Raw genomic sequence first — 21,410 nt, 5'->3', positions numbered from 1 at the left:
TTGTTTGAACCAATGACTGCTCTTTAACAGATTTTTCTGCCTCTTCTCAATATGCCATAGATTTCGAAGAGGGTATATCGATCATATAACTTCCACTGAACACAGCATATAAATTTTAGATGTGTTTGGTGGATCCCATATATACTACCAATAAGGAGAGCGTAATTGAGAATGCATGTCGCCAGTACACAATCACTGACGGAATAGATAAGTTTACATCTGCATAATAGTACATGCTTCAGACCACTTCAAAGTATAACGATAACATCACACATAAACAATATGAAAAATTCATTTCAAACCACTTCTACTCTCTCTTAAAAAAGACAATAAAAATACTGCTACCACAACAAGAAGAAACCAGTAGTATGCCCTCCAATTGTATATAAGTTTTGATTAATTGCATATCTCCGGGTTGTAGCCAGACTGCCAGAGTCATCTCAAAGCCATCAATACCCCAACCTTAATTCTTTCTCCAGACCCCTGGTTCCATAACTGAACATGGGAAATCCTTCAAGTTGTAACAATGACTGATCTCCATGTAGTGGAGTACAGGCATATCCTTCTCCAAGTCCTTCCAGTCTACCTCTAGCCTCATCAAGTACTTGAGACACAGGCCTTCAAGGTTCCAGGTGGTTTGACCACTACTTAGCTTGACAAGGTCTCCATTCTCGATGCAAAGATACTGCAATCTTGAAAGCTGTCCGGGATTAACCCAGCTAGGGAGAGTTTCCTTCTTGTAATTCCTAAGATACAGCTCTTGGAGGCTTGGAGGAGGGGTCAGCCTTTCTAGCATTTCCAAAACATTGTTATTTCTACAATCTTCTGCGTCGATAGCCAGAACATTGAGCCTTCGAAGCTGAGAGAGGACATCAAGTTCATTGTCTGCAATAACTGTGGTACTGCTTACATGTATTCGCAGTACTCTCAGGTTGATCAGTTCCCTAATCTCAAGAAGCCGGAAACATGGCATTCTAGGCTGACTCACAATCTTGAATCCGGAGAACTCTTGAAGATAAGAAAGCCTTCCCAATCCCTGAGGTAAGTATTGGATTGGACACCCGCCTAGGTCCAAAATAATCAGCTTCTTCAAATTAGTGATGGAAGGGTGTATTTTTTCTAGATTGCTGCAACCTGTTAGAAGTAAAAGTTGGAGGTTGAGGAGTTTATGAATTGAAGATGGCAGTTCTTTCAGAGCCTGAATCCCACTTAAGTTCAAAGATGCTAAGCGCTTAAGGGAGCTGATCCAGCTGAAGAGATCCTTCACACAATGCTCATCCACAGTGCAGTTTGATAAATCCAACATTCTGAGGGATCGCAAAGAATTCCTTTCAAAGTCAAATCTGCGGCTTGACATCATCAACAATGCCCTGAGCTTTGAACTACTTTTCATGGACTTCTCCTCCATTTCATCAATAAAGCATAACCACCTAGTATTTGCTGTCAATTTCTGTCTGCCTTGTTCATCAAAGCAGCATAATTCCTCCTCCTCTGCAATCATTATTATCAGTTCCCGGACCATATCATGAATCTTGCACTTGTAGACTCTCCCATCAAAACCTCTCTGCTGCACAATTTCAACCAAGCATCTGCTTATCAGTTCCGCAAGATACTCATATCCCACTTCTACTGCTGTTCTTGAGCCCTTGCTTTGCACGAGGCCTTCTCCAATCCACCAATGGATTAACTGATCAGCACGTATCTCATAGTCTTCGGGATAGATGGAGAAACACAGCAGGCATTGCTTCAGACCAGGCGGGAGTTCATCATAGCTCAATCGCAAAGAGGCCATAACTGAGCTAGTTTTTCCCTCTGTTGTCAAAGCATGAAAGCTCTCCAGAACTCGTCTCCACTGAGAAGGGGAGTCGACCTTTGATGCCAACAAGGATCCTATAGTCTTGATTGCGAGTGGGAGTCCACCACACTTCTTCAAGAGTTCTTTTCCTAATTTCTCAAGCCTTTCCTCCGGGCACAATCCCTTGCTTGCAGGAAATGCAAACTTGGAGAACAAGCGCCAGCTTTCCTCATCATTAAGAGTCTTGGGACGGTGGATTCGTGAGCTTTCAACTCCCATACCAATTACAGCTTCTTCATTTCTAGTTGTAATGATGATGCAGCTGCTTTGTTTGGGTATAACAGAGTAGAGGTTGGTCCACCAATCAACATCTTTTTGATTCCACACATCATCCATGACAATCAGACAGCTCTTATCTTTAAGTACTTGCTGAATTCTGCTCAAAATCTGAGTAACACCAGCTCCGGAGGCATTTTCTCCTAGACCTTCTAGGATGCTCCTCATAATCCGATCAGCACTGAATGATTGCGAAACACACACCCATATCAGCTTGTGAAAGTGGCCTACTACTTCTAGATCATGAAATATCTTTTGAGCAATGGTGGTTTTCCCCAAGCCTCCCATTCCCACAATGCCTACGTGGGAAAGTACCTTGCTAGTGTCGAAAAGCCAACCCTTAATCTTCTCCACATCGCTATCCAACCCAATTATCTCAGTTGGATTCCAGTCCTGTGAAACCATCACCCTAACTTGGTATGCATCTTCTCTATGGATGTTATCAGGAGCCCTCAAAAACTTGCCCAAGGTCTGCTCTATCTCCTTCATACGCAAATTGATATCTTTCAATTTCTTTCCCGTACGATGCAGGAAGAATGAATCGTGAAACAAGGAGCCAGAACAAGACCCATCCTTTCTGTATTCGTCTCTAACCAAGCAATCAGTGAGTACATCGTCGGCTTTGTAGATGACTTCTCTCAGCTCAAATAATGCTGCCTTGACAATGTTGTTCTTGTGGTTGAGACTCTCCGTGTCTGCAAGTAAGGCCTTGGTGAGATCAAGCCCTGTCTTCAACTGCTCAAACTGGCCGCTGAAGTCAAGTGCAAATTCAGCCTGGTTCATTAGAGCTGTGAACACATGCTCCGTTAGAGTCTTGACCATAGCCTCCACTACTAACGACATCGCGATTATGTGCGCCTAGTCTTTGTATGTATTTCTTCTCTGAAATTGCAGTAAGTTTTTTCAAATTATCAGCCAAAATCAAAATAAGTCCAATGAAAGGGCAACCGGATGATGCTGACATCTTCCCTCAAAAATAATAATTTTCCAAACACACAGTAATTCAGAGACAATCGGAACCAATAATGAAATGGACAGATGTTGTCTAAGTTTCCATGCATATATGTATATGCATCAAGCTAGCCATCTAGAGCACTACCTCAACTAATTCCAATGCTTTATAAAAAAATATATATATATATATATATATATATATTATGCAGTTTACTCTGAAATAATTCCCGGCATGTATGCATATAAAAAATAGAAGAAGCATTCATTGTTTAGTGAAACAAGGGCGTAGAGCTTACTAACTCTTTAACTGAGGCTTATTCTCTCCCTGGAAGTTGTTCACAGGATCCGACCTATATGTGTTATTTTTTCACACAAGCTGCAATCTCTTCCGATGTGAAATACACTTTCAACTGTACTTTGCTGATATCCACTCACCTGCACTCAACACTCAAAATACCAAGAGAATCTATATGGAGAATTTGCAGCAATAGAGCACAGAAAATTGAGAGAGGTTTTCTTTATAAAAATAAAAATAAAATATTATGCAGTTTACTCTGAAATAATTCCCGCCATGTATGCATATAAAAAATAGAAGAAGCATTCATTGTTTAGTGAAACAAGGGCGTAGAGCTTACCAACTCTTTAACTGAGGCTTATTCTCTCCCTGGAAGTTGTTCACAGGATCCGACCTCAACCCTGATATTCATATAAAACTGCAATCAGCCAAACAGAGAACCAGTAAATTGTCGAAGTTACTACGCTTAGCAGGTTCTTGAATTTCACAGGCGCGCGCACACAAAAATGGTCCGCCTGAGTATCATGCAAGTTTATCCTATTCTTCTTTAATTCAATTTTCATTTTGATCGGATGAATTCCTTATATATTGATGTTTGGAGTTGAAATTGACTCACCGCTAAATGTGTTATTTTTTCACACAAGCTGCAATCTCTTCCGATGTGAAATACACTTTCAACTGTACTTTGCTGATATCCCCTCACCGCACTCAAAATACCAAGAGAATCTTTATGGAGAATTTGCAGCAATAGAGCAAAGAAATTTTATTTTTTATTTTTCAATCACACGGTGTTCTCAAAGGCTTCATAGGCCCAAAGGGGATGTTGTTAGAACGCTTCCTCCCCCTAGCCACCAAGAATATATTGGGATTTAACTCCAATAAGCGTCTGCGGGATTCGAACCCGGGTGTGGAGGTTTCACACCTGGAGGCTCTTACCAACTTGACCACAGGGTGGTTAATAGAGCAAAGAAAATTGAGAGAGGTTTTCTTTATTTGTTGGGCTTTCAGATACGTCCTCGTCCATATCGGATCATGTTGTATGATATGGAATCTTATCTTTTCTATTTGATTGAATTGAACAATTCTTTTATTCTATAACTGAGACAGCATCAGCTTCTTCCTTTTTGTGCTTTTGCTTTTAACGTGAGACAGCATCAGCTTCTTCCTTTTTTGCTTTTGCTTTTAACGTGAGACAGCATCAGCTTCTTTCCTTTTTGCATGCTTTTGCATTTAACGTTACAGGAATGATTCATATGCTTTTATCATCTGTGAACTATACTATTTTTCCACGAGATATATGCCATGCCCCTCGGTCCAAAAAGAAAATGCACGCAAGTTCCACTTAAAAGGAATACAGTTATAGGATTGAAATATCTGCAATATTTTTGATATATCCCACAATCTCTCTTTTTAGAGAGACCGATATTTTACCTTATCTTCCACCGTTTCTGCAAAATTTCTCTGATATCGTCAAATATCCTCGAGATATTTGGGATATATCCCGAAGAAAATATCTTTAAAATCTAATGAAAAAAAAAATAGAAGTAAAAAAAAAAACTCAATTATTCACATAGAATCATATATTATTTATATTAAAGTGGAAAATTTTAACAACGGTTTCTACTCAGGATATAGCCTAATAAATAAGGAAATTAACCTGTTTGAGAAAAATACCTCGAAGTGAAACATTTGAAAACAGATTTGGGTGAAGCAAAATCATCTCAAGGCGAATCTAGGTGAGGAGAAATCCTCTCAAGGTGATTCTAGGTGACAAATAATTCTCTAAAAGCAAATCTGTGTGGGGAAAGATCTCCTCAAGGTGAATCTGGGTGAGGAGAAATCCCCTCAAAGCAAAGCTGGGTGAGGAGTATTCTCTTTGAGGGAAACCCGAGTGAGCAGTGTAATCTAGATGAGAAGAAATTCCCTGAAGACGAATCTAGGTGCGGAGAATTCATGATGAAGCAATTTTAACCCAAAAAAAACAAAACAAAGATGGAGCCATGTTTCAAAAAGTAACTCATTCACCTCATCTTTCTCAATTATATGGATTGACCTCAATTATTTTAAAGTTTCAGACAAAGAGAACACACTATTGTGTTATAATTTGCACAAGAGTGTAAAAAAATGTGGTGCAATTATATGAATCGATTCTATGTAGACTGTAGTCTGTAGTTGACTCTATGTTGTCTGTTCGTAGACCAGCAAACGACTTTTCAACCATCTAGGGTTTCTTTTTGGATGTAGATGAAGTAAACTAGCTGGCTAGCTGCTATGCTATCCACATGTAAGAGAGTTGTTCTCATTTGCTGTAAATTATCATCAAGCCTCATGAATTAAAACTCAAAAACCAAACTCACAGATTTTTCCCAAGAGACACTTTATTTTACACATATTTTTACACCTTTTATTAGCCATTAGATTTAAGCGTTTTTAATGGTCTTGATTCATTATAAGCATGATGTGGCAAATGACATGGAAATTCAAAAAAATAGATAAACTTTAATAAAATAATTTTATAAAAAAAAATAAAAAAATAAAAATAGAGAAGCTTTGGCTCTCCTTTGAGCAAATTCTCCTTTTTCCTTGAGTTGAACAATTAAAATCCATCCTCTCCTAGTCCCCTTCTCTTATTCCATCAAGTTAGTATTAGTAATTGTACAAGTTCTCATATCTCTCGTCTTCAATAGTTTTCACAGCCTATCATTCGATCTAGGTCTAGATGAAGAAAATTTGGTGTTTTTTTTTTCTCAATCTGAGCAATCTTACTGGGTTCCGCTATAATATGTTTACAGTTACAATAATTATTGTTATTGCAATCAACTTGGAGATCATACAGTTGGAGAAAGAGAGAGGCTATCCCTGCAGTTTTCTTTTTTGCGTGAAGATGGCATTCATCTTCTAATTTTAATTTAATTTTTTTATATAAAATCATTTTCATTTAATTTTTTTTTTTTTTTTAGAAAATAAAATTGTTTCCATATCATTTGCCACAACATACATGAGATCCATCAAGGCCATTAAAAATACTTAAATCTAATGGCCAATAAAAAGTGTAAAAATATATGTAAAATGACCCTTAAAAGAAATAAGGGTACACAATTGCTTCAGTAGGAAACTTCCATGCATGACAATCGAATAGTTTCTTTTGCTAATGGCAGACATTGTCACTATTGCCAGCTAAAAAATGAGGGCAACTGCAATTGATTGCCAGCCCAAAATTATGATCAGCTAAGATTCTGATGCAATTATATGCCAGCCTGCCTGCGAAGCGGTGGACAGCCGGAATGCTGGATCAGTACAATACTTCAATCACATCTTGAAGTTACAATATATATCGATCTTTATTATATCAGTATTTATCCTCCATAAAGCTTATCCTTTATCTTCTTTCTAGTTGCTCTGTTTCTTCCATTGATTTTTCCTCAACAGAATTTGTTGCTCTCGTTAGTTCCTCATGTCTTTCTTTAGTCTACTTATTCATTATTTTAAATTCTAAGGTTAGGGAATATATTTTGGTTTTGGGGGTAATATCCCTAACCTATTAATAACAAATTAGAGGTCCCAACTCCGAAGTCCCACTTAGGATTATATGATTGAATTTTAATGTCGTATATCTTCGGTATATGAATCCTAACATCAAATTAGGAGGGAGTAGGAATATATATATATATATATATATATATATATATATCTGTGTGTGTGTTTCATATATAGAGAGAAAAAAATTAGTCAAATCAGAAAAAGCTTAACTATTTGATTAGTATAATGTTCGTTTTAATTTTATATAATGGACTACATTTGTTTATACAATTTTGAATGACCAAATTATTATAGATTTGGTTGATTTTTTATAGACACAATTCCTATATAGGAATCTAAAGAAAGATGGATAAGTGGCAATAGGGTCATTCCACAAATATAGATGGTGTCAGTACAAATCAAGGACTAAAATATCGGATTTCGAGGATATATCGATGGTTCAAAAAACGGAAATTTCGATAGAAATATCGAGAAAATTTCGATATCGATAAATATTTGGAAAAAACAACGGAAATCTATATAAAAATATGGAAATTTGAAATGAAGCTTTAAGACATGCTTATTTGATCAATTATCTCTTGTATTCATATCAATAAATTATTGAGCAAATTCATTGCATATGGATTTGTAGTGAAATAAGATAAATTTATATGCGCTGACAAAATAAAGATTCTTGACATTTAACTTAATACATTTCAACTTTTGATGTTATATGGATTGGAACACAATTTGAAACATGAAATTACATCTATAGTCTTTGACACATAAACTATGTGTAAAAGACTAAAAGTTAAATATAGTTGAAAATAATTTGCCTTTTATTACGTCTATTTACCAAAACATCTTAATGTAAAACCAATCTAATTAGAATGAAAGACAGGTTCAATCACACATTTCATTTATTTTTATAGAGAGAAATAATTGTATGGCTAATATGGTTTTTATTTTTTGACCAAGAAACTTGGGTTTTGTTAATTGTTAGAAGCTTAATTAATTTAATTTTGTTTTTAGAGTTAAATATAATCGAATGGGCGTGTATACTGACAGTTAATTTGGTTGGATTGGCAAAGCATCTCCATTAGTTTGGTGTTGGCAGAGGTTCGAAACCCACCAGTTGCCTTTTTGACTTGAATTGAGTTTTAAGTGGAAATAAGTGGGAGAGAGATATGGAGCACGTGGCAAAAAAGTAGAAGAAATATTTCTAAAATCTCGAATATATTGTGAACTTTTGCGAAATATACTGAAATTTCAGAAAATTTCCTGTACTTAAATCTGCACTGTGAGTCTGTGACATTTATCCTCTATGATTATGGATTTGGTCGATTTTTTGTATACATAATTCTTACATAAGAATTTAAAAGATCAATGGTTGAAATCATTGAATTATGTCATATACTGGTGTAAAATAATAAAAATTCTCAAATTCTTTAAATAACGAGGTCCTAATACACACACCACTTAGGAGTTTAGTCTTTGGTGATGATGGGCTTTGGTTTGAATTGTTTCAGAAGAAATTGTCTTTTGTGAGGTGTGGCTTGGATGGGTTAAAGCATGATTAGCATCGGCAGTTTTGGCCTAATCTATTTACTGTATATTGTTGGTGTATGAAAATTGGAAAGTGATCGAGATTCGTGTTGTAAAGTTGATGATGCTGAAAAGATTCCCAGGTTGCCTTATATATATATTATAAGAAGTAGAATTAAATAATGCAAAAAACTCATTCAAGGCAAAATGGGGACCGAAGCTTCAGCGAGACTTGTCAGCTTTACTATTACAAGTATATGCCTCTTCTCTACTCTTTCTCAGCTTGGTTCTGAATTCAAATGTCAGAGTATAGCTCAAAAGTTGCCCGATGAAGAAGGTATTTTATCATCCATTTCGTATCTTTTTCTTAAAAGTTAAAACCAAACACTATGCCAGAAAAATCCGTACAACAAAATAGAATTCTAACCCAATTCATACAATTTAGTTTAACCAAAGGGGCCCGAGTTTGCTTAGTTTACACCACCCCAATCTCTTAATCTCATCCCTTTAAAAATATAGCAAACTCCTTTAAAAAAAAAAAGAAAAAAAAAAAAAAACTTTTGGTTTGAACTTCCTCTTCTTCCCCTCTCTATCCCTTTGCCTCCTTAACACATGTTCAATTCTGATTTTTTTTTTTTTCTTTTGCTGCTATCTCTGGTTTCTACTTTCTACATCCCTCAAGTGTAGCAAAGTTTGAATTATAAAAAGGAATATGTATGTCAAAGATGATGATACAACAACAACCCTCGCAGATATCGAAGGCCGTCTTTCCTTTCTTATTCCTTCCACTTGTTTCTTCTGGTTCATAGGTTATTTATTGTTTGTGGAGTTCCAAAAGAAAACCCAAACATATTTATCATTTAAAAAATCAAAGTATTTTTGATTAGATCAATTCCTTTAGTTAGTCGACGCTGGCCACGAAATTGAAACAAGATATATGGTTTAGAAATTTTGTTAATTAAACCCAACTCAAATAAGATTCATGAATAATGAAAGCTATTGCATGTATAATCCAAAGTTTATGCAACTGGCATAGAAATCTGGAATTAATATTGAACAAGTCATAGTGTCATACAGTCATGGAGTCATGGCATCCAAGTTTTCTCCACCTTAACTACACTCATGGAGGATTTTCTTTAGGGGTTCAAATAAACAACAGTCACTAAGGATTATTTTTGGGTAAAAGGTAAAGATGGTAATTGTACGTATTGAGTAGAAAGAGGGGTGTACATAAAATTTTCATTAGTTTAAATGCTAAGGTAAACAAATTGTATAATATATATTTATTCATGTTTATGTATTTAGCATGTGTTGCATTGGTGTTGTAAATAAATTTATATAGGCTAAGACCTATAGTTCACATTTTTTGTTCTTTTTAAGTTAGATTAAATTAGTGAAATTAAACTCAATCTTATTAACACCAACTACCTATTAGTGGAATGATATTTTTCTCCTACATAACACAAGGTTTTTGCTAATATAAACTAAAACGTTGGTCGACAGCGGAAGCTCTTCAGCTAGTAAATTACTTGAAGTCAAACAATCAAATGTCTTATATACACTGCAATAAGAGCAGTAATGATCCCATCAAATGTGACTGCAGTTTTCAAAACCGCACGATTTGCCACGTCACAGAAATGTAAGTTTGAAAATTTAGATCTTTACTATACATATATGCAATTCGTATTTAAATCTCTAATCGAAATTAAGTAGCCAGCTTTCACATTTTGAGTGACAGTGCACTGATGGGTAGTGGTTTGACTGGAGTTATACCTAAAGAACTAGGCAATCTCAGACATCTGAGGGAACTGTAATTTTTCTCACTTTTCCTCAACATTACATATCTAATGTCTTTTTTAGCATGATCGATCATTACTATTTTGTGTTTTGTACCTGTACCGGGTGCAATAGGTATTTATCTTTTTATTTGTTACCTCCAACCTCTTACAATTCCGACACCAATTTTTCAAGTAAAATTTTTTGTCGATTCCATATATAATATCAGTATAGTCTTTCTGTCGGTTCCTAATACTTTCTTTTCCTTGAATTTTCCTGAGCGTCTGTTGCATAATTTTGCCTGAAAATGAAAAAAGTTCGATAGAAGCCTATTGTTATCTTTCATCTGGTTTGAGAATATCTACACAATTAAGTGATTATTTATAAGCTGGTTCAATTTTCAGGGATCTCAGTAACAATCAATTGATTGGTTCTATACCCGCTAGCTTGGGAAAGTTATCTTCGCTTTACAAGCTGTATGTCTGTACTTGTCTATTCCATATATAATATCAGTATAGTCTTTCTGTCAATTTCTAATACTTTCTTTGCCTTGAATTTTCCTGAGCGTTTGTTGCACAATTTTGCCTGAAAAAGAAAAAAGTTCGATAAAGTCTGTTGTTATCTTTTGTCTGGTTCCAAAATATCTACACAATTAAGTGATTATTTATAAGCTGGTTCAATTTTCAGGGATCTCAGTAACAATCAATTGACTGATTCTATACCCGCTAGCTTGGGAAATTTATCTTCACTTTCCATGCTGTAAGTCTGTACTTTTCGATTCATGGTTGTCGCGGGCTTGCAATACTTATATCCATAGTTGTGTATTTGGTTCGGGAACTTTTATTTCTTGAATTCCAGCTCCATATATATGTGCTCATCAAACCTCGGATCAAGACCAAAGATTTAATCATCTTTTGGTTATTAGTGAAATTACTTGTTTAGAAAATTAACATTGGTAATAAGTTGGTTTGCATGTGTACATGTCAAATTGTCAGGAATCTTTACAAAAATCAATTGACCGGATCCATTCCAGCGAGTTTGGGAAATATGAAACTTCAAGTGTAAGTCTCATATATATATATATATATATATATATATATATATCATGTCAACTTAAAAACAAGGAAGCAAAAAAAGTTTTGGTTTAGCAACATGTTTCAACCTTTCTCTTTGCTTCAATACAGCCTCATGGATCATACTTCGAGCCGCAATATGGCTGTTACCTTCGAACTGTATGTGTGGAGTCCATTAATAATCTTGGCTTAATTACTTTCATCATTCCATCTTATTTTGGGGTGTTAATAATTTACTTACACGTTCAGGGATCTTTCATACAATCAATTAAGTGGATCCATACCAGTTGTCTCTGCTGTGGCATCGTAAGTTTCTCCATACATATATAGATACATATGTTTAAGTGGCATGTGCTTGAACCACCATAGGTGGTCGAATTAGTAAGAGGCTCTAGGTGTGGTACCTCCACATCCGGATTCGAATCTCACCAACGCTGATTAGAGTTAAATCTCAACATATTCTTAATGACTAGGGGGCATGAAGTATTCTTGACATGACCCCCTAGTACCTTGGCATGACCCCCTAGTACGGATGTAAAAAAAATACAAAAAAGTGGCAGGTAGAGGTGGCAAACGGGCCGGCCCGGCCCATTTTAAGCGGGTCTAGTCGTGCTTCGTGCCGGCCCATTTACTTAAACATTAAGCCTGGCCCGGCCCATGGCCCATGGCCCGAGCCCATATCATGCGGGTCAATAACGGGCCGTGCTCGTGCCTACCCACTATAAAGCACAATTTTAAAATCTTAATTTGAACAAATAAAAATTAATTTTATTTAACTATGTAGAAAATTAAAATAAATTAAGTTCTACAACGTTTTTCTTAATCTTAGCTTTTTAAGATTAGATTTCTAATAATTTTTTATATTCCACTATAAGAAAGAAAAAAAAAAAACTCAAAATATATTGTTTTTAGTATATTATTGTGAGATTAATCTTTATTAATATAATGAAGATTTAGTATCTATTATTCTTTCCTTCATTCTATAGTTGTATTATTATGAGATTAGTCTTTATTAACAAACATATATTTAATATTTAGAAAAAATATTTATGTCAAAACAAGCATATAATGTTTTGTTTCATTATTTTGACAATATAAAAGAAAGCATTGGTGGAATTGTCATGAGATTTTAAATAAAAATGTCTCATATTCAAATCTCATCATTGTAATTTTTTAATATTTTTAAAAACAAAATGAAATTTTGTGTTTGTAATGGGCTGGCCCACAATATGTCGTGCTCGGGCCAGACCGAGCCAATGGGCCAATATTCTTAAGCCCAGCCTGACTCGTTATTCTAACGTGCTCAGGTCGTGCCGGGCCACCAACGGGCTTGGGCCGTGCCGGGCCCGTGCCATGCTCGTGCTTAGTGGCCCGTTTGCCACCCCTAGTGGCAGGTGCTCGAAACTTGGAATGAATAAGGGAAAGTTTTTAATTATTCTGTTTACAAATGTTGGAATTTAGGAATGGGAAGATGAAATTGATGTTACTTTCCGGATATCTATGTACATGCATACAGTGATCCAGATGCCAACCGACTCTTGAAGCTTAAGCAATACGATAGGGCTGCTGTTTATTCAGATTTCTACCTGTACGTTAGTAGTCCATTAATTGTGCATTAATTATCTGTCTTGATCAAATTATCTGTTATTAAGTCGAATTATTTTGTACATTAATTAATTCAATCAGGGATCTTTCACACAATCAACTAACTGGTCCTATACCAGAGAGCTTAGGGAATTTGACTTTCATCAGTTATATGTAAGTCGATTTCTTCGCGTTCATGATTTTGATGGTATCATGTTTCACTACTTGACAATTAATTAATTATGTTGAAGAAAGTTAAACTAACTAGCAGTAATTGTTTTTACCTCAGTTAACTTTAATTTCTCACCATTGATCCATCCATGTTATATAGTGATCTGGCGAACAACTGTCTCAACGGCTCTATACCAGCATCTTTGGGTACACTGACTTATCTGCGTCAACTGTAAGTACACTTTACGTACCTACACTTGTTTAATACCCCTATACTCCAATGATCAAATTAAATGAATTTATTTGTGTGTGTATACATATATTCTCACGAGCAAGCTCCTTAATTATCCTTTTGTGAAGGCGTCTGAGAAACAATGGAATCTCTGGTACTCTCCCACAAACACTAGGAAATTTGACAGTCCTTGAATTCTTGTAAGTTCCATTATATATGTAAAAGAGAATTTGGATTTTTGAAAAAAAAGAAAAATGCATACATCGGACGAGTTTGGAAAACTGATCAATTTAGATGTAGGCTTCAATATCTTATTAATCTAGCTAGCTATATGCAGAATATATCTGAAATATTTCTATTTGTTGTTGCAGCGGGGTCGCATCTAACAGTATCACTGGGACAGTACCAAAAAGTTTTGCCAGCCTTCCGAATCTGTATGGATTGTACGTAATTAAGTTGCCCCTGCCCCCATTCAATCTTAACTTTTCAGCGCATACATGTAATCTGATTGATTATTTAACCAACCAAACCATCAATCAATTATGATATGATAATTACTTAATTGGTTGCATGCAGTTCAATATCTGGTAACTATTTGTCTGGCCCTTTTCCTGACTTCATAGCCAACTGGACTTCAATCGTATATCTGTACGTACCTGAGCTTTCTATATATATATAGCTTGTACTGCACGGTTGTCAAACGTACACAAGCAGCTATATATCTTTGAATTTGTTAATTGCTCTAACTTCATTAAATTTTGTACAGATCTCTCAATGGAAACAATTTCAACGGGAAAATACCTGCCGGAATTTTTAATTTATCACTGCTAGAATTTTTGTAAGCGATTAAGAGTGCCAATTTACTGCCCCACCGGCGCGCACTAGCTAGCTATCTTTTCACGGAAGAGATCCTCTCCGGAGCTGATTATTTACCTGAGCTACCTAAGCTTTTCAACTTAAACCGCCAATGATACAAAAACACATCTAACGGGTGAAATAGGACGAAAACATTTTCATTGCTCATCTTCTTCTTTCACCTGTTTTCTCTCTCACACTTCCATCTCAATCTTCTTATTTTTCCAGATTTGGTTCCTTCGTTTCCACACCACCAAGAGTCCAAGACAATTACTCTGATTCTCGTTACCCTCAACACCTAATTCTTCCAATTTTCCGAAACATTTGTGCACAAAGGACTCTTCTTCGACATGCTTATCTCTCTCTTCACCTTCCAATACATTCAAATTCAACTCAACGGAGTTTATTTCACTGAAGTTTGGTCTTGTGACTTGTCGCTCTGTGTTTGCCTTTACCCAAAAAGTTTAGATTTTAAGATTTTTCAATCATGTGCCCGTGATAATAAAATTCAGATTTTCCTTTACCCAAAAATCATTGAACTTCAGATTTTGCTTCCTATACCCAAATGGTGTAATTGAGGAAGAAAGATTCTGACCTTTCAAAACCTTGAGAGCAAATTAATTCAATTCCTGAAATCACCCCAGTTACCAAAAAAATTATCCACAATTTGAAGAAATGCCCATAAGCCATGAAAACTCCGAACTCATCAATGCCCAGAAAGTTTGAAAGACGAGAAGAGAAAAGCTTCATTGTTCCTGGGTTTTATTGGTACTTGCCAGAGTGGGTGTTCTTCAGGAATTGATCAAGCATCTTTGCTGAAATTTCTACGAAATTCCCTTCCTAAATCTGATATCCAAGAGCTCATTGCAATTTGTCCTTTTAGAATGAAAGCTGGAAAAATAAGAAGATTGAGATGGGAGAGAGAGAGAGAGAGAGTGAGATCGGGCAGGAGAAGAAGATAAGGAATGAAAGTAGCAGAAGAAAGAAGAAGAAGATAATGGAAGTATTTTGGTTCTATTTCAACCGTAGGATTAAGCTGCAAAATATAGAACAATTACAATAAAATATAGGAACCATAAGATGTGTTTTTGGACACGTGGCGACTTATGATGGAAAACTTAGGTCGCTCAAGTAATAAAAGAGTTCAGGAGAGGATCCTCTCCCAGTCCCATCTTTTCACTCGTCTATCTTTTCGGAAATCGAAATCTCATGTATAATATATATCATTCAACTGATGTTATTTTGCCTTTTTCTAAATTGCTTCTTTTTTACTGTAGGTCAATAAGTGATGTCGAAGCAGACTCTCATTTTCAGTTCCCACCATCCATAAATGTGGCGAAAAGTTTTTGTATATTGTTAGTAAATTGTTTATTTCATACAATATATTATTTCGATCACAATAAACTGAAAATAATGAGTTTTTTTTAATTAAAACCTTGATTTATTTAAAATTTAAGGGCACTCCCCCAGTTCTTTAGAATTTAATAATAAAAGTCAAAATTTCATTAACTCGTTAATAGAATAACATGTATTAGCATACGTAATCAGCGTGCATTTTCAGCAGCATTATTTGTTGGCGTGCATATGCAGGATACTAAGAAACTGCTCAATCACTGGTCAAATTCCTTCTTACATTGGAAGTATGTCATCATTAACGAACATGTAAGTTCTTTTGTTTAGTTTCCTCTTTAAACCTTCAAATATATCCACATGTAATTAAGTAGCTCCGATCAGATATATTAACATATTTTTTTCCAAGTCATCTTTTATTTCTCCGATCCCTCTCCCTAACATTTCTCTTTTCTCATCTCATTTTCGCTCCCCCCCCCCCCAAAAAAAAATAAAAAAAACAAGTCTCATGCCTTTTAAATTTTGTATTGCAGTGATTTGAGCTTCAACAACTTAACGGAGAGAATCCCAGATTCTTTGAAACACTTAAATTTGAGTTACATGTATGGTGACATATTACTTTCCATCCGTCTAAACTCTCATGAATATGTTTAACCACAAATTTGGAAAATTGCAAGAACGTTTATTACTTCATGCATGTTCTCTTCAGGTCTTTTTCAAACAATATGCTTTCTGGGAAAATTCCTGATTGGATTCAAAATGCTTCAAAATGGATTAAGATGTAAGTTTCAATATATGTACATCCTTGTGCATCCTATCTATTGTGTATTTAGATACCGATAACATTTATACCTCCACTAACATTCTCTAGTTAGGAGCTCGTTTAGGTACCGTATCTGTGGTGTACAACATTCTCATCAATATTTCTTTTCATTCCAGGGATTTTTCATACAATAATTTTTCAAAGCTAACCTTTAAACCGTCACCCAATCTGTAAGGAATTAACTATGCATTTTCTTTTCTATTATCAAGGATTCTTAATATATTTGAAATATTAATTGCATGATATCTCTCGTCATTTTTCTAGGAATTTGTTTTCCTGCTGCTGCAACTCCTCAACCTGTCTGCCAAATACGTATGATCATATCTTGTCTGTTATACTATTAGAAAAACTTGACGATTGAGTTATTTAGAATAACTTGTGGCGATTATACTTACAGAGAATACCCAACCAAGGAGAAGTATTGTCCCCGGGGAAAACATGATTGTAAGTTTATTATATTGAACTCTACTTATCGATCGATCTCAATCTAACAATTTATGTATATTAATTGTAAATGTGTTTAACTTCTTCAGACCATTCATTGTTCATAAATTGTGGTGGTGAGGAAACACATGATGCTGTTGGAAATGTTTATGATCAAGATAATGATACGTCAGTATTTTACCTGAGTCCAAAAAGAAACTGGGCTCGAAGTAGCGTTGGAAACTGCTACGACTCTATTTCCAATGGCAATTCTAGTAAATTGTTAAAAAGCATTAGATGTGGGCTTTCATCTGAAGCACATTTATACGATAATGCTCGCACTTCCCCTGTCTCTCTCAAATATTACGGGTTCTGTTTACATAAAGGCAAATACAATGTAACACTTCACTTTGCTGAGATTGTTGATGAGGTTACAGATATTCATGAGGTTATTGATTTTAGAAGTACGAGTAAACGAGTATTTGATGTATATATTCAGGTAATGTTTTTCTTAATTTTGTCACCGTGCCAGTACTCAGCACCCACCCATTTGCATTAGTATTGCTGCATGATTTGTCATTTGAACCAACTGAGTATGAATTGGTGATTGGTTGCTGCAGGGCGAGAGAAAACTAAAGGATTTCAACATTATAGACAAGGCAGGACGTACGAATGAAGAATATATGATAAATTTCACGGCTGTTGATGTAAATGATGGTACATTAGAGATCCACTTCTACTCTCGATCGGCTGGAGTAGGCACACTTGATGGACCTCTCATATCTGCTATATCCGTAACTACAGGTCCATAGATAGTAATTTTTTTTGAATAATTATTTTTGTTCTTTTACTTGCCTATATATATTTGGATGATCGGGTCCTAAGGTAACAATAGTAATTCTATGCATATCCAAGGAACAATCACAATTAACGTACATTTTGTTTCTCCTGTCGGAATGATCATTCATCATTGAATTGAGAAATCAGAGTACAAGCAACGACTATCTTCTTTGCAAATAGCGCTCATTACTGTGGCTTCAATCATAGTTTTCTTGTTGCTTTTATTACTTTTTGCCTGGATGATGGGATGGCTGGGGAATACAGATCACTTACAAGGTGACATATTGCATACTGGCTAGAAACATTTGACAAGTATTCACTCTTTCATGAATTCTTAATGAACTTTAGCTTACATTTCTGATCACTTATTTGTGGAACAGAAATAGATATAGGTATAGAAAATCCTGTCACCCTCAAACAATTAAAAGATGCCACTCGGAATTTTAGCAAGAGGAATGAGATTGGTCAAGGGGGTTTTGGAACCGTTTACAAGGTAACTAAGTTTCTCTATCCTTGTTTTTATTGTGGAGTTTCAACTACAAACTTGTGATCTTTAACTTGCAAATTCAGTTCTTCAGGAGAAATGGACTTAATAATGTATCTCATTTGTTTGGTTGTAATTGCGTGTAGGCTGAAGTGCAAGGGAAAATTGTGGCCGTGAAGAAACTTTGGTCTCATTCAGAGGAAAGGATCAATGAGTTCATAAATGAATTTTATACCTTAAAATCAATGAGTCAAGAGAACCTTGTTCAGTTGCTGGACATTTACAACGCAAAAGGCTTGCATTTGCTCATCTATGAATATATGGAGAACAACTCCCTTGCACATGCATTATTTGGTAAATTTTAATTCTAGCGGGCCCCTTTCTTTTTGTTATCTGTTTTCATGTTCTAACACCCTAGTTATTTAGGAGAAAATATATTGATTTGGAGACTGTATGGTTGCAGACTCAAAGTCCAGATTGAATCTTGATTGGAAAGTTAGGTTTAACATTTGCTTGGGAATAGCTAGGGGATTGATGTATCTACATGAGCATCCCAGGATGAAGATAGTTCACAGCGACATTAAATCCGCTAATATTCTTCTTGATGGAAACCTTAAGGCTAAAATATCAGACTTTGGATTGGCAAGACTTCACACCAAAGATGATGAATTCAAGTTCATCAAAGTAGAAGTGCCACAGTAAGTAAATATTGAAACAGTACTTACTCGCTGCCGCTTTATATATACTTGTTGCAATCTTTGATTTAGTATAATGATAAGTTACCTCTTGTTTTCTGCAGAGGATATATGGCACCTGAGTATGTTCGAGGAATTGTGACATCTAAAGCTGATGTCTACAGTTTTGGGGTGGTTATACTTGAAACTGTTAGTGGAAGGACAAATGCAGGACACAGGGGAGATAGCCAGGAAAGTGAATTTCTTCTAGACACGGTAAGCAAAATGGCATCGCCATGCTTTTATGCTTTCTTTTATTCAATTATGCTATAATCTCATTTAACACGATGTGTATGTTGTGTGTGGAAATGCAGGCTTATGATTTACATCGAAAAGGAAGGCTGGTGGACTTGGTTGACAAAACTTTGTCTACCAAGTATGATGCAAAACAAGCCATAATCATCTTGAATTTAGCAGTAAAGTGCACCAGTATATCTCCAACACTGCGGCCTACTATGTCTGAAGTAGTGAGTGTTCTCGTTGGCGACAAAAAAATTGAGGAGATTTGTTCCCCTGCTCTTAATGATAGTCACCTTGCTCGAGTTGATTTCTCTGTTTCTATGGAAGCAACTTCGAGAGCATCCACATCATCCTATTTGATCAAAGGGGAAGATGAAACAAAACACATTTCTGAGAGTACCCCCTTGAGACTCCCAAATGAAACATGGTAATCTAGCCAAATGTTTGTGTCTATTTCCTTTTCCTTGTTTTCGGACTTGATGCACTCTACCGCGATCTGTATTGAACATGTTTAAAATCTTAGAACAAATTTATGGGTATGAAACATTAGAGAGTTTATGCTTTTAAGGCATGTTATATGACAAGATCCGCCCCGGATTTCACTCTATACTTCCCCTAAAAGAGGACAACCCAAAATAACAAACCTGAATAAGAAGACTTTAAACCAAAGATCACAATTCAAAAATACTCAATCCGACTAATATCATATCATAGCACGATCGTAGCGTTCCAGATGGCTTGTAGGGGATGGTAAATCTGTCACGTTTTGGTCGGATCATTGGCTCGATACTCCTCTGCTTGACAAGCTTCAAGCTCAACACTTTCCTGCACCGTTAATGACTAAAGTGGAGTCTTTTATATCTGGTCAGCAATGGGTCTTACCACATAGCTTTGTTACTTCTTTTTCCTACTTTGGATACTGAAATTCTTCATACACCTCTTCCCATTGACTCAACACCTGATCTCTTAATTTGAGAAAATTCTAGCTCTAGGCAGTTTTCTTTTTCAGAGGGTTATGAGCTTATTCGCCAGCGCCTAGCATTAACTAATTGGGCAACAAAGATATGGCGGCATTTCATTCCTCCACGTTACTCTATGCTAGTGTGGCGTCTCTTGCATAACAAGTTGTCCACTGATGATCAACTTCAAAGACATGGCATTCCTATGGTCTCTGTTTGTCAGCTCTGTTATTTTGGCTATTTGGAGAACTCAGATCACTTTTTTATCTCATGCACCTTTGCTCAACGTACATGTTTGGCGATGGTTGGCATGTTGCTTGGGGACTTCATTGCCTTCTAATGGTTCTATTGGTGATTTTCTAAACTCAATCACATGTAAGCCTTTTTCTCCTCAACTGAAAAATCTTTGGATTGGTGTCTGTCTTTATGTATTGATGGATATGGAAGACACGCAATAGGCTATGCTTTGATGATAAACCTCATTCTCTTATGAGAGTTTTTCGGTCCACTAAAGCTTGGCTTTGTTTCGCTACTCCCCACATGCCCGGTCACTCAAGTGGTATTTTAGATAATAATTTATTGATTGGTTTGGGTATTCAGCCTACCTCAAGGTCTCACATTGCTTCAAGATTGGTTCTATGGCTTCCTCCGATCTCTCCATGGGTTAAGCTTAATATTGATGGCTTGGCTAAGGGTAATCCTGGGCCTACAGCTTGTGGTGGTGTGTTTAGAGATAGTAATAGTCATTTTACATTGGTGGTTTCTGTCGTGGGCTCGGTAACCAAACTGACTTCTTCGCTGAATTAATGGGAGTTATTCTTGGGTTGACTATGCTTTTGAGTTTGGTTGGCGCTATATTTGGCTTGAGAGTAATTCTACTAGTGTCCTTCCATGCTTTACCTCTTCTTCCTTCTCTCCACCATGGCCTCTTCGTATTGCATGGTTAAATTGCGTATCAAGCATCCGATCGATGTCCTTTTATTGCTCTCATGTTCTTCGTGAAGGGAATATTGTTGCAGACAAAATGGCGAACTTGGGTTTGGCTTCTTCTTCATTGATATGGTATGAGGTTCCACCACCTGCTCTCTCTTTTTTTCTTTGAATGGATGACTTGGGTGTTCCCTATGGTTCCATTGAAGCAAGGATTTACTGCAGCACCACATGTTTATGGTTATGTTGTAACCTTTTTAGATTAGCAAATGGAATTAAGTTTTTCCATCTTTTATTTTTATGCATTGTACTTGAGGGTACATTTCTGTCCCATGTTTTTGTAATTTTAGCTTTTTCATTAATAAAATTTTACTACAAGGGGACGGGCGGTGGGTTCCCAGAGTGTGGTAGACCATTCTCCTTTAGGATTGAGAGTGGGACTTGTTCCCTACATCGTCTACCTCCGAGGAACTAATATCGCCTAATCCCTTA

The 21,410-nt window shown here is 36.0% G+C and overlaps 2 protein-coding genes across 11 annotated transcripts; one reads left to right on the top strand and one right to left on the bottom strand.

The window, feature by feature from the left end:
- Nucleotides 1-274: 274 nt before the first annotated feature.
- Nucleotides 275-4,330, bottom strand: LOC112196472 (disease resistance RPP13-like protein 4). 5 transcript variants are annotated; one of them, XM_024336826.2, is made up of 4 exons: nucleotides 3,997-4,330; nucleotides 3,721-3,798; nucleotides 3,382-3,520; nucleotides 275-3,013 (listed from the first exon to the last, which is right to left on the bottom strand). In XM_024336826.2, exon 4 carries the CDS (start codon nucleotides 2,972-2,974, stop codon nucleotides 464-466), a length of 2,511 nt encoding a protein of 836 aa, XP_024192594.1. In that variant the 5' UTR covers nucleotides 2,975-3,013; nucleotides 3,382-3,520; nucleotides 3,721-3,798; nucleotides 3,997-4,330; the 3' UTR covers nucleotides 275-463. The 5 variants fall into 5 exon arrangements, with proteins under 5 accessions (XP_024192594.1, XP_040374415.1, XP_024192591.1 ...); XM_040518481.1 differs by having other exon boundaries at nucleotides 3,721-3,781; XM_024336823.2 differs by having other exon boundaries at nucleotides 3,382-3,798.
- Nucleotides 4,331-8,494: 4,164 nt separating this feature from the next.
- LOC112196510 (probable LRR receptor-like serine/threonine-protein kinase At1g53430) lies at nucleotides 8,495-21,268 on the top strand. 6 transcript variants are annotated; one of them, XM_024336871.2, is made up of 30 exons: nucleotides 8,531-8,781; nucleotides 9,948-10,083; nucleotides 10,162-10,254; nucleotides 10,625-10,696; nucleotides 10,908-10,979; nucleotides 11,216-11,281; nucleotides 11,405-11,452; nucleotides 11,543-11,599; nucleotides 12,810-12,881; nucleotides 12,980-13,051; nucleotides 13,209-13,280; nucleotides 13,409-13,480; nucleotides 13,652-13,723; nucleotides 13,857-13,928; nucleotides 14,047-14,118; nucleotides 15,413-15,490; nucleotides 15,726-15,797; nucleotides 16,019-16,087; nucleotides 16,195-16,266; nucleotides 16,425-16,478; nucleotides 16,573-16,620; nucleotides 16,706-16,752; nucleotides 16,842-17,230; nucleotides 17,352-17,535; nucleotides 17,719-17,847; nucleotides 17,952-18,064; nucleotides 18,202-18,409; nucleotides 18,519-18,753; nucleotides 18,855-19,005; nucleotides 19,104-21,264. In XM_024336871.2, exons 1-30 carry the CDS (start codon nucleotides 8,652-8,654, stop codon nucleotides 19,458-19,460), a joined length of 3,384 nt encoding a protein of 1,127 aa, XP_024192639.1. In that variant the 5' UTR covers nucleotides 8,531-8,651; the 3' UTR covers nucleotides 19,461-21,264. The 6 variants fall into 6 exon arrangements, with proteins under 6 accessions (XP_040374411.1, XP_040374409.1, XP_024192639.1 ...); XM_024336873.2 differs by having other exon boundaries at nucleotides 8,539-8,781; nucleotides 10,183-10,254; nucleotides 19,104-21,263; XM_040518477.1 differs by lacking the exon at nucleotides 17,719-17,847 and having other exon boundaries at nucleotides 8,495-8,781; nucleotides 19,104-21,268.
- Nucleotides 21,269-21,410: the final 142 nt, after the last annotated feature.

Source organism: Rosa chinensis, chromosome 4 (genome assembly GCF_002994745.2).
Source record: "Rosa chinensis cultivar Old Blush chromosome 4, RchiOBHm-V2, whole genome shotgun sequence".
NCBI classification, from domain to species: domain Eukaryota; kingdom Viridiplantae; phylum Streptophyta; class Magnoliopsida; order Rosales; family Rosaceae; genus Rosa; species Rosa chinensis.
This window is presented reverse-complemented; position numbering and strand designations above follow the sequence as displayed.

Excerpts from the sequence above, each read along its gene's own strand:
- LOC112196472 (XM_024336823.2), bottom strand. The coding sequence starts at position 2,974 with ATGTCGTTAGTAGTGGAGGCTATGGTCAAGACTCTAACGGAGCATGTG.
- LOC112196510 (XM_024336871.2), top strand. The coding sequence starts at position 8,652 with ATGGGGACCGAAGCTTCAGCGAGACTTGTCAGCTTTACTATTACAAGT. Across the intron at positions 15,798-16,018 it reads ATGTCATCATTAACGAACAT|TGATTTGAGCTTCAACAACT; the intron begins GTAAGTTCTTTT and ends TTTGTATTGCAG. Across the intron at positions 17,848-17,951 it reads GAATACAGATCACTTACAAG|AAATAGATATAGGTATAGAA; the intron begins GTGACATATTGC and ends TTTGTGGAACAG.